This window comes from Parasteatoda tepidariorum, chromosome 6 (assembly GCF_043381705.1).
Source record: "Parasteatoda tepidariorum isolate YZ-2023 chromosome 6, CAS_Ptep_4.0, whole genome shotgun sequence".
Taxonomy (NCBI): Eukaryota; Metazoa; Arthropoda; class Arachnida; order Araneae; family Theridiidae; genus Parasteatoda; species Parasteatoda tepidariorum.
In genome coordinates, this window is record NC_092209.1 from 25,431,187 (window position 1) to 25,444,780 (window position 13,594).

General features: G+C 26.7%; 1 protein-coding gene across 3 annotated transcripts in view; it reads right to left on the bottom strand.

Annotated features, from left to right (window-relative positions):
- Window positions 1-3,606: 3,606 nt before the first annotated feature.
- The window catches only part of LOC107440438 (WD repeat and SOCS box-containing protein 1), a 29,358-nt gene continuing 19,370 nt past the window's right edge, over window positions 3,607-13,594 (bottom strand). For 2 of the 3 annotated variants that reach the window (XM_043052974.2, XM_043052972.2), the window contains exons 9-10: window positions 13,242-13,352; window positions 3,607-5,515 (exon numbers count right to left, since the gene is read on the bottom strand). In XM_043052974.2, coding sequence (XP_042908908.1) covers window positions 5,350-5,515; window positions 13,242-13,352 — 277 coding nt within the window. In that variant the 3' untranslated portion in view covers window positions 3,607-5,349. Of the gene's footprint in view, window positions 5,516-10,847; window positions 10,992-13,241; window positions 13,353-13,594 lie in introns of those variants that run through there. The other variant, XM_071182110.1, reaches the window with a different exon arrangement.

Genomic DNA, 13,594 nt, shown 5'->3' on the forward strand with positions numbered 1-13,594 from the left:
ATGTGAAATTGAAAGTTAATTTAATGAAATTTTAAGCAAACTTGAGAAAAGTTTATGACCACTTTCACTACAGAGTTTTCCGATTTGTGGGTTCATTGTATTTGGACGGATCCATTAATGCGTACTTTCTGTCTGAAAATGATTTTCTTTTTATTCAAAAAGGCCAAAAGCAAATGTACTTTAAAAAAAGCAAGCAAATGTAAACTTGGTATTATCAAACTGAGTAATCAAAACAAATTTTGATTAAATGAAATCATTTTAAAGGTATTCAGTCGGAGCGGGAGCGGAAATTGATATTGTCGAGATGAGTAATCAAAACAAATTTTGATTAAATGAAATCATTTTTAAAGATTCCGTCGGAGACGAAGCGGAACTTGATATTACCCAGCTGAGTAATCAAAACAAATTTTGATAAAGAAATCATTTCAAAAGTACTCAGTCAGTGAAAAGGAGACTTGTTGTTGTTGTTAATTTACGTCGCACTAGAGCTGCATAATGGGCTATTGGCGACGGTCTGGGAAACATCGCTAAGAATGATCCGAAGACGTACCATCGCAATTTTGATCCTCTACCAGAGGGGATGATTCCCCGACTTTGGTAGCTCGACGACGTAAGCGCGAAAACGAGCACTTTACGTTAGAACAGTTTAACGAGGATCGATACTGCACACCCTCCTTCCCTACACAAGTTGATCAAAGTGGTCACCCACCCGCTTACTGACAACAGCCAGTGATGTTTGACTTCGGTGTTCTACTGGTAACCGTGTCTTTACGATCAGCCCACTGAGGGACTTGTGAGGACGGAAGTTCACTGATTCGTTCATGGGTGTGAGGATTCAAAATTCCAATCATTACCAAACGAGCTAGAGCACAGTCTTATCTTAACTTGTGCTCCATACTGCATGACAATGCGAGTTTCTCCAGATCGCTACAAGCAGGATTTATAGTCATTTTTACCGGCAAATCGACATCGGTTTCAATTACAAATTCAGACCCCTTTCAAATTAACTAGATTCTTGAAATCGCGCCCGAATCTTTGTGTTATATGGCAATACAAGCTTCGATAGATTTCTGAACCTTAAAAAATAATTTTTAGCTTACAGAAATTCATCCTCGATCAACATTTCGACCATTCATCCAGCTGGAGTCCTTAAATTTCAACTGGAGCTCTGTCCCGGTGTTAATACAAGTTACAATCGTTTCCTGAATTGTGTTAGCAAATTTATCGAAAACCGAATTCACGATATAAATGCACCTATATGTTGACGATGTTGCTTTCGACCGCACAGCTAATGTGGAGTTGTAAACATTTTTAAATTTCACAACATAGGACTGTGCTATTTTAATACAGTGGACTAAAGTCAATTTGAAGAAAATATCCTATCACTTATTATATGGAATACTGTTTAGATTACTTTAGTGAAATCTATTTAGTAAATAAATTTTTAAAAATAATTATGCAAGTTGTTGTTGTAGTTCATTTACGTCGCACTAGAGCTGCACAATGGGCTATTGGCGACGGTCTGGGAAACATCCCTGAGGATGATCCGAAGACATGCCATCACAATTTTGATCCTCTGCAGAGGGGATGGCACCCCCGCTTCGGTAGCCCGACGACCTGCACGTGAAGTCGAGCACTTTACGGTAGCACAGTTTAACGAGGACCAATACCGCACACCCTCGGTCCCTACGCAGACTGATCCAAGTGGTCACCCACCCGCACACTGACCGCAGCCAGTGATGCTTGACTTCGGTGATCTGATGGGAACCGTAATAATAATTATGTAAGAGAGTCATTGGGTAGAACATAGACAACACGACCAGTAGGTTAATTTGACTTAAAAGGTAATTTCAAGTATTTGAATACTAGGCACTTAACAGAATGAAACCTCAGGTAGTAGCATCTACACCTAACAAATACATTCAAAAATCTATGCAACTGGCGTAGAACAAGGCTACTTATAAACAAAAATTGCTTGACCTGAAAATAATAACTAGAAACTAAAGAATACGTCATAATTCTTGTCTTTTTTCCTATGCTGACAGAACATTATATTTGTGACTAATAATTATTTTAGTTGATGATACATGCTTTTTGAGGATAACTCTTTAGTCCTATCATTGAATGTTGTTTTAGTAGCTGAATAATAGCACCTAAAATGGTCTCAAAATAAATTACATATTTGAATTCAAGAACTTAAAATGTACACAATTGTACAGAACGCAAAAGAAAAAGTGAACATCCTGAATAAATTTTGATCTAATATGATTTTCACGTACTTCGTACTGAGACTTAACGGTCGGAGGGCCTAACCTTAAATGTGCTAATTAATCAGTGCAAGCGATATTTTAATCTTAAAATACACCCAATTGTACAGACCTCAAAATAAAAAGTGAACATCCAGAATAAATTTTGATCTTAATGTGATAATTAATTATCACTTCTGGATCAACTTTTATTATATTCTGAATAAACGTACCTTTTCCTCGATGGATTTGGATTCGTGGCTCTCAAAATAGTAGCTGCAATCTAAATATAGTCCCAATAATAAAAGCAAGAGAGCAGACAAAAGTTTGGACTGCTTAATGTTAATTCACTTTTTGAATATTTTGCTACATTTAGAAGATACTTTAAGCGAATCGAAAATAGATTTGCATAACAATTATAAAATTTGTTTAGCCCATGATAATTAATTCCGTGTTAACAATATCTTTTAATAATTATGCATTGATTATTTTTTTTATTTAATAGTAGTCTAGAAAAATTTCAATTGTAAGGCATAATTTTTTTTTTTTTTAACATTTTAAAGCATACAAAATTTGAACGGAATCAGCAGAATTGTTCCTGAGAAGTTGAATTTCTCAAAATCACATTTAAAAATTTTATATATCAGGAACATTCTCAAATGTTCTATTTTGTCATTTAAAATTATGTTCTTTAAAATTATGTAAAAATTTGCATGAATTACAATTTAAATTTTTTTGACTATTAAATAAAATAAATATTAAATAATGGTAAAAGATCATTTTTTACATAGAATTATCTTTGGATTGATGAATATTAAAATGAGCAAAAAATTTCCGAATCACTTCACAAGTTTTAATGAATCGTAATACGCGAAAATCCAATCAATGAGCAGAAGTTATTCACTATTTACTTCAGCACACTGCACCATACCATTTGTGATCTTTCCCAGTTGTAACCAAATTCATATTTCAATATTTTCTACTTGAAATAAATAATAATGGGTAACAAATATTCTTTTTTAGTCTTCTGCTGAACGTGATTCTTTAACTGATCTTGATACTTTGTATCGCTGATTCGAGATTTAAAATCCCAAAACCCAAATTAGGCAATGCGAAGTTTTTGCATTCAATTTTGCAACAAAAATTTTTTTACTCAGTATTATTTTAAAAATATATGTATAAATTTTAAAAAAAGACAAAAATCGTAATTTCCAAGCAGTTTTCAAAGTCCTCTGGTGAAAAAGTAAAAAAAAAAAAAACTGCCCTTAACATAGAGATTATAAAAAAATTAAATAAAATATGAGTATCACTCTGAAAATTGTACAAAAATAAATAAATACAGATAAATAAATCCAGACAATTATTGGAACAAATTTTTATTTTTTAAAATATTAAGTATATTTGACACAAGAAAAAAAAGTGTAAATTTAAAAAGCTCAGATATAAAAACAAATCCCACACAATTAATCTAAAAAAAAACAATGAGCAACATTAGCTATTTGGTGCTGGAACAATGCTAGTAACAGCAGGAAAAGTGCTCATCTAGAGAGAATTAGGCAGACTAAAATCTCAAAACAATGTGGACAAATATCAATACAATTGGAAGACATATGGAGTATATTTACAGTACCTGGCATATGTATCAACTTTAATTTCATTCTCTACTCAAAAGTTAGGACCATGCAATATAATATTGAAATCCTTGACAATAAAGTTAAAATGAAATAAAAACTGTAAAGCAAAAAATTTTTGCACCAAATATTTTAAATTATAACTATCAGATTTAAGGTATTAATCAAAATTGTTTCATCTTAAACTAGTATCTGAATGTACTGTTATAGTGTAAAAAATTTAATATTGACAAACTGAGCGAGTATCATCAAAATTAGAATTCAAGAAATCACAGTACCTTATGATTAGAAAAGTAAATAAATCAATATTTGTATTTTTTTTTCTCTTCCCTAACAAGCTCTATTTTGATCACAACACATAAGCAAAATGCGTAAACTAAGTAGCAAATAATTGATATCCAATTAAGGAATAATAATAATTAAAAAAAACTTTTAACAGCAATTTTAATTTATTTAAAACAATCGTTTTCCAATATAATAAACAACATTTTTAGCATAGTATACCTAACTAAATTTATAAAAATATAATTTAAAAAAAACATCACATTGAAGTGTTAAGATCAGACGTAAATAGAAAAAATAATAGTCACTCACTTTTAAGTAACATATTTCCCAGACATAACTCCAATGATATTTAATCATACAAGCAACAAAGAGTTACCAAAGATATTTAAATGGAATAAATTGAATATTATATGAAATAAAAATTTATTTTTTCTAAAAATCTATCTATAAGAACTATAACAATGACTAAGATGTTGAAACTGAATGAACACATTTTCTAATGGTTTAAAATATGAATATAAATAAAATGAAAACTTAAAATATTAGCAAACTTTACTTCAATGCACAATCACTTAAAATCACAATTGGACTTTGAGTTTCAAAAAAAAAAGTAAACTGCTCATAATTTTATTGCCTGAATTATCAATGAATGCCTGAATGGTGAAAATTTCATAAACACGTCTTAAGCATTCTTAATTAACTTTTTAAATATTTTTAACGTTATATTTATTCATTTTCTTAGAAATTCAATGTCCTTTTGCTGAAATGAAATATCAGAAGTCTCTAAATTTTTTCTTTTGAATAATCTTTATATCCTTTCAAAAAAAATTTCAAACATAATGATTTATGATTTAAACATATAATATATATTTTTCTAATTAAAACAATGACCAGATTTCTTAAAAAATATATTTTTTAAGACTATTTTCAATGACATACAGATTTTGTTCACGATTAAACACTCTTTTAAGAGTACTTATGCCGATTTTTTAATTACTTTTTGTAAGGACATCCAGACTTAACTCACGAAAATAAAAACAAAGTAAAAAATATCCATGTTAGTAAATTAAAATGTATACAAAAAAGGTAACATCTTGATACAAAGAGATGGGCATTTTCTTTCATCAATAAAAAATGTTTGGGCATGATATACAATGAAAGGAAGATCTTTCTTGGACTAGTAAAACTCACTCCCATTCCTTGTACAACAAATACTCGACTAGAGATTTAGGAATGCAGAGTTCAGGTACGCTTTCTGCACCCACAGATTTGCGGACAGCTATTCGAGACAAATACTTTAAAGACTTTACACACAGTGGAGCTTTCCAAAATGATACTGGACCACTTCGACTTCTAAAAAAAGGAAAAAAAAGAAACAAAAAATATAAAAATTGAAATAGCTGTGGTGCATGAAAGGTAATAAATAATTATACAATAATTTAGAATCAGCACTGTAAAGGCTACACTTAAAGTCTAATGTTAAAATGCTTTAGTACAGAATTTAATTTTAAACAAAAATATTAAAATAAATTAAACTACTGAATCTGAATGGATAATGAAGTGAATGGTACAATTGGAAACTCTAATTAAAAGAAACTTCTGCCAGAAAAAATAATTAATTAATGATTAGTTAAATAAGAGCTAGAATTGACTAGTAAAATTAATGAAGTATTTGAATACATGAACTTTAATTTTTTTTTTAAAAAAAGAGAATGAATAAAAATGCTATTGTATATTAAAAATTATATCCTCTCTAGTAACTCTAGTTAATTGTTACCAATACAAATATTGTGATTCTTTTAATTTATAAAATTAAATATATTCAATAATCTTTTATTTTAAGCAAATCTTTTGCAACTAAATAAATTTCTTTACCTTTTTCACATCTAAATCACATAAAGAGTAATGAAAAACTAAAAGTAAAATATTTCTGACTTCGGTCACATTAATTTGAAAACAATATTTTGTTCAGTCTGTAGATTTATTTATTATCTTGCTTTAAAACTCATTTAAAGTTCAAAAAACAAACTCATTAGTCACAGTTACATTAAAATTACATAAATATAAAGATGAAAGTTAACTTCACATCTATGAAGAGTTATTTCATGAAGTTTAAAGAATATTAAACTTCATGAAATAACTCTTCATAGATAAAACTATTATTTAAAGAATTTTAAACTTATCAATAAATCATACTTTATCAATGAATGAATATACATATATTGTATACCCACATATATGTACATAGCGTTGATGTTTAGTAAAATAATACTGTCATCCAAAGATGGCTTTACAAAATCTTAATGAATTTTTTACTAACATTACAGATGAAATATACATTTAAAAAATTACGAATGTGCTGGTTACCAGCAGACAAACTATATAGAATTTTCCATTTATTTTTTTGACGAAATATTATGCGATTAAATTCAAAATTATGAAGACAATGGTTACTCAAGCAAATCTGATTAGGGTTAATATGGTGAATTTGTTATTTTTAGTTGCATATCATCTAGAAATCATGTATGGACCGAGATTGTGGACGGCAAATTGTGCATTGGTATTTATACAAAAAAAATATTTATAGTATACTTTAATTCTAACCACCACTCATAAAAGTACACTTTAATAATAACTAATAACAAAAAAAAAGTCTTGACACGAATTATTTATGACAGACAAAAATGTAATATTTTTCTAACTTCGCTGGTTAAGCTAAAAACTTATTGAAATTAACTTTGTGACTTACGTGAACTAAACTAAATTAAATTTCTTTAAGAGGAAAAGTTACTTTGCTATAAGAAAAACTTTAGATTAGGAGGGCAATAATATATCATGTTTCATATTTTAAACTTTTCATAAATCTGTTTAACAGTATTTCAGAATAACAGCAGAGCATTTGCTCTCAGAAAGCGTTCCTCTTAAACAAGTGGTCCCCTACCCCTGGGCTGCGGACCGGTACCAGCCTGTAGGACAAATGGTACTAGGCCGCTCAAGGAACATTAAATTATTTCCATTTTATTTACTGTGGTGTAGTTCTCTCTGGTTTGTACAATTTTTTATGGACACAAGGTTAACTGGGAGCTGAAATAAAACTTAATCTGAGATAAACTTAAAACTAAGATTTGTCACCTAAGTCAGCACCCATTCCTCGCGTATAACTGTATTTTGTTTATAAGGAATGTTTAAATACAATTAAAAGTATAAAATGAAAACCATCTAAATTATAAACAATTAAGGCTCGCTCCTCTCCGTCAATGGGAAGTGATAAAATTATCAAACGTTGACTTGTTTGTTACATAAAAAAGGTTAGGGAGCACTGTCTTAAATAAGTTTTAATGCATTATCTTTTATGAGATAAGCTTTAAATTGTAAGTAGAATCTTTTAAAATAAACAATAAATCTCAAGAGATGTTTATTTATCTTTCACTATATAGATATGAAAAAGTGGAATAAGGCATATAAAGTTATTAAAAGACAGTAACTTAAAAGTAGTTGCAAAGCAACATTTCAACTTGAGCTAATTATTATCATACTTATTTAAAAATATATTAATTCAGATTATTGTTACACTGAATCAGTTTGAATAAACATTATTTCATTTTATTTTAATGTAAAAAATAAAGAGCATCAATAAAATGAAACTTTCTTTAAATGCAAAAAAATTTTATTTGTTATTACCACCAAAATTAAAGGTAGAGCATAAAAAAATTTCCAGCACTGATAGACTTGAAGGATCAACAAATAATTAAATAAGTAATTACCACATAATTGAAAGCTAAATAATTATAGACTCTTAAATTTTCCTCAAAATTATTTTTTGTTTTTTGTATATTTATAATAAGCTCTTTAAATCCTTTTTAATGCATGAGTGAGATATACAACGTGTGATATATTAAATCATTCATTGAAAGATTGCTATATAAAAATTCACCAATAAAACCATATAATTTATAACCAAGGATAGCATGATTTAAGTCACTTGATAAAATTATTAATTTAAAAAAAAAAATTATACAAACCAACTGCATTTTTTTTTAAAAATTAGTAAGTCTGAAATATTTTTTTTACAGCATAATTTATAAAAATATTCTATTGGATTTGAGTTTTTCTTAAAATCTATTTTCATTTTCATTGATCATGAATTCATGATTTTCTTTTTCAGTTAAATAAATAGCGGGGGATACAGTATATTGCAAATAAACTAAAAATATAAAAATTAATAAATAAAAGACTAAAAGTGGCATAAAGCTTTCTGATTCAATTATACCTACCCGTTTTAAACACAAATGCCTTTAAAATTTATTAAACATGTAGTTACTGTACAATAATAATGGGGGAAAATTAAACTACCCAGAGTACCTTAAAAAGTTTTTCAATAATTCAATAAGGTTTTCTTATCTAAACTAAATAACTCGTCTCTGGATATCTTATTGACAAATTGCCTTCATGTCTTTAAAATAGAGATATAATGAATAGTGATTTGGCCGAATAGCAAAGATTTGGTTTAAAATAAAACGGCCGAATAATGAGAGTTTTAAAAAAATAATTTATATTTTTTACATATATATTTAGTCACTGTTGAAAATTAATATAAACTATACTATATTATTGATATGGGGGTAAAAGGAAGGAACCTATGACATTAATTCATTATAAATACTTAAGATCAATGAAAAACTTACTAACAGCTATATATATATATATATAAAGCTGAAGTGGAAAAAAAGTAGAAAAAAAATCCTCTGAATGCTTAAAATAAAACTTTAATGCCAAAATATTTTCCATAAAAAAAAAAGTTCCATAAAATAATAAAATAAATATAGTCTATCAGAAACACTTTCAAAATGCATATCATAAAAACAAAAGATTACATCCAAAAATGAAACAGAAAGAATATAAATTGATACGTGCTAAAAAATAATTTTAAATTTGAACACCTCGTTTTCCAATTATTGTATTTCCAACTATTATATGAAAACATCAATAAAAAAAGTATATAAAAAAACACTTGATATAAATCAAAATAGTTCTTAATTTTTAAACAAAAAATTTAACGCCAAAAATTTAAATTTAACTTTTTCACTTTGCCATATTTTTAGAAAAAAAGTTCTGATAAAATAACGTTCATTAAAAACGCTCCTTAAAACATACTATGGCATAATAAATACGCTGATAAAAAAAAGCTAATAAAAAGAAAAAGAGAAACAAAAAAAATTGTTCATAGTTCTTAAAATATAGTTTAACTTTGAAAATCCAGTTGAGTCTTACCCTATAGGAAAAAAGTGACCAGAAACGCTCTGTAAAAATTTTGTGCTTTAATAAAAACAGAAAAACTCCAAAAACGAAAGAAAAAAAAACGTTTTTAATTCTTAAAACAAAAATTGTTGAAAAAATGAGATTGATTTATTTTAATATAACCAGAACCACAAAACTAGACATTCAGTACAAAGTAATCTAGTTTCCAATTCTTCAAATTTTACTTTACCATTCATCTTGCAGAACAGAAATTTGCTAGCTGTGTGCAAGTTTTAGAACTTAACAAATATGTGTAAAAACAATTTCTAATAATGTATAGTAAAAAAAAAATATTTTAGTAATTAATAAAAAAATATTATTTAAAAAAGTACTTTATTAAATCTACTAAAATTTTAAAAAAAACTGTCAAAAAATGCTTTATAAAAAAAATGCTTTATAAAAAAAATACTTGGCCAAATATTTGTTACATCCCTACTTTAAAATTTTGTAAGATGTTATAAGCTTAAAAGAAATAACTATGATTCTATTTATTTAGTAATAAGTATGTAATAATAAAGTAAATTTAACTTTTCAAGTAGGAATTATTAACTATTTTAGTTAAATAGCTTTTAAATAAAAGCATCATCAGTACATTTCATAAGATGCTTTAAGGTAAATTTTAAAAACAATCATAATTTTTGCTAATCATGCTTATAACAAAGGCATAAAATTTTAAGATTCTTTTATTTTTAACTATTACAACAAAAATATCAAAGGAATATGAATTAGTAATATCATGACATTTTTCTTGAAATTTATGATAAGAATAAGTTTAAGGGTTTTAATTTAATTCGATTGATCAATTCAATTTGATTGCTATTTAACATTAAACTCTTAAAGATAACTATCTTTCCTAAATCCATATACAAGTGCAAAACCGAAAATGTAGTTTATCCATATAAATTCTTTAAAATATCATTAATACTTCTAATAAAATTTAACAATAGCACCACTATATAAAATTTAAAAGAAAGAAAAACTAACAAAAATTAATAAAATTTAAAATGATAATTCTAAAATACAAGCTCAATAATAACCAAAATTTGAAATGGAATTGCCACAAAATGAAAAAATGCACTGTTAGCAACAATTCTTTATAGGAAGAACACTAAAAATTATTTTCCTTATTTAGGAACGGGTATTTTAAAACGAATATAGCTATTTGATCCTTATATTTATAATTTACAACCAAATAGCCATCAATACCTAAAACTCTAGCTAAATTTTAAAAAAATTTAATGTACACACTATTTTTTATTGAATATAAATCTAAAATTTAATCGAAGACAAGATCTTTAAAATGTACTATTTTTACACTTAAGACAAGAACATAACAGGCAAAGATGTAAATCAAATTACTGTGAACTAATTATTATGAGGACACTCATCGTAACTGCACCAATCCAAAGCAGGCCATAAAACCCCCAGTATTTGGAAATAAAGGAGCCAGTGGGCTTCAGCACCTTCGCTGCTGAAGCGCTGAATGCATCAGGCTACCGCTACCAATGGGATTCTCACCCCCGATCATCCACTGCAAATGAAAATCATTAGAGAAAAACAAAGCTGACAATTCGCATACATCCATACTCCTATCAGCCAACCAAACACACATGAAATAGCTCCAGATTGCATCCATTTAAGCGATATTTAAGTAACTTTCTGATATAAAATTATATAAATAATTAAATTTATATAAATATAATTTATAAACACTACCAAGGAAAAAGTCACAAATTATTAAAAGAAGTTGAAAAGGAGCCAATTAATTCGAATAATAAGGAAATATATATGGCACTTGCGTACATCTTCACATTAAATGATGTAAAATATAAATTTTTGAAATTTTTTTTCCATTTAATTATTTGTCTAGGAGAACAATCATCAAAATAGAACATAAATGAATGGCCTAAACTGAATTGCTCACACGTATTGGATAAGATTATAAATTAGGAATATCATTGTTTGAAAGTTATAAAAGAAAAATTAGTTGTCAAATATTCCTTTAAAAAAAAAGAGCAAAATACTTCATTATGTATTAATTCTTAAAGCTATATATTTAAATAAAAATAAAATGTAAATATATTTTTAATACAGCAGCAATCTGAAACTATATTTTGCATTATCAAATAACAATCATGCACACTCACAATCAAACTAGATTCATATCTTCAGCTCCTACCACAAATTCTGCACCGAACTCTTTTAAAATGTCTAACACTTCAATGTAGTAACAATTTACAGCTTACAGCATGATGAAAACATCCGTAAAGCAAAGGTACATAACATTTTGCGTGTAAAATCATTTATATATAATTTAAGTCACTTTAAAAAAAATTTGAATAGAAAAATTAGAAAAGCAAAATCTGTATAATTTATTATATTAAAATTTACAATTTATATTATAATATAGATAAAAATTAAGTAAATGTAAATAAAAATATTTAACAAATTATTCTTTAATTTTTAAAAGCTATAGTAAATCGAGAAAATTTTTAACTAATTTTAACAGAGAAACTGAGTTAAATTTAAAAGTACTTACATGAACCTGTAAAAATAATATCATATGAGACATCCTGGTTTAAAATTTTTAGAATTTAACATAAAATATTAAACAATAATAAAAAAAATGAAGGAAATATTTTTAAACATCAAAAATACACATAAGTAAAAAAAATAATGCATGATATCATACCTTTGCTTTAAGGAACTTAACGGTGTGACAACATAAAGAAGCAACAAAGTGAAAAATAAAAATTAGAGGGAATTTTGTATAAAGTTTTAATTATAAAATGCACATAATTTTTTTTTAATTTGATAGTTTTTTTTAAATATGTGAAACCATTTCTGATTTTAACGAAATTTTTTAAGATTTAACAGTTAAAAGGTATTTAAAAATATATTGCTATTAATTTTATTAGTGTATTAAATTATGACATCGCAAACTATCACCGGGAAAAAAACATTACAACGTAACAAAACAAAAAATTTAATACCTCCTACAATTGGAGTGAAAAACAAAAATTTCTCAAAAAAAGTCATATTTTGATATAGTAAAATATTCTCTATTACATATACTCCATGATATACTATAAAATAAATAAAAATTGAAATTTTACATTTTTTTTTCAAAAATTAATAAATTAAGAGAAATTAACAGTAATTTATAAAGATTGAAATTTCTATTAACTTTTCAAGCAAAAAAATCAAAATAATCTGGAAAAATGTGAGAAAATGCAAAAAAACAAAAACAAAAAAGGGAATTCTTAAAAAGCTGGGTCAAAAAAAATTGCTCATTTGAATCTTATTGCATGGACTTCATCAGAAATTGCACAACTTCAGAGTTCTATTTCATCTAAGATATTTAAATTTTATTCGCTGAATTATATCAGTTAAAGCATCAAAGAAAACCAATAAATGAAATTTATAAAAATATAAACTTAATAAAACATAAACTTAATAAAATAAAAAAGCTTTAATAAAAATATTCAAAGATTTATTTGATTTCTATAAGCTGAGGTTATTGAAAATTTTCAATAACATAAGCAGAAACATGGCATGAAAGCAACGGTGCACAAAAACAAGAAAGCTTAGCAGCAATTACTTTTTTTTTTCTAGAGAGTTTTAAATAAAAGAAAAACTGAAAGAAATGACTAATATTTTCAAATGCAGCAAGCCACTCATTGTTACACACATTGAATAACAGGTATCTTTATCCCTCACAAAAAGAGTGCAGAATTTAGTAAATGGAAATAAATTCAATAATTTTAATTAGTTAACTCACCCTACGGCAAGGATACGTCCTGATGGAGAATATGTACAGCATAGTGAATTTTCAATGGGGGCCATAGCTTCAGGAGTTTCCTCTTTAGTGATATCCCAAAACCTCAAGTATCTGAAAATAAAATAAAAATGAAAAAATATATATATTTATCACATTGTCTTTTTTTTAAATTATTTTTACTATATGCTCAACAATTGTTTTTCTGAACAAAAACTAAAAAAAAAATACTTTACGCTTGATTAAAAACTTTATTTGCTCAAAATATATACGAATTAGAAATAACAGTCGACATTTTCAAGATATGCCAGACATGAAGGTGTACCTACTTTTGAGCGTTTGAAACATTTAGACTC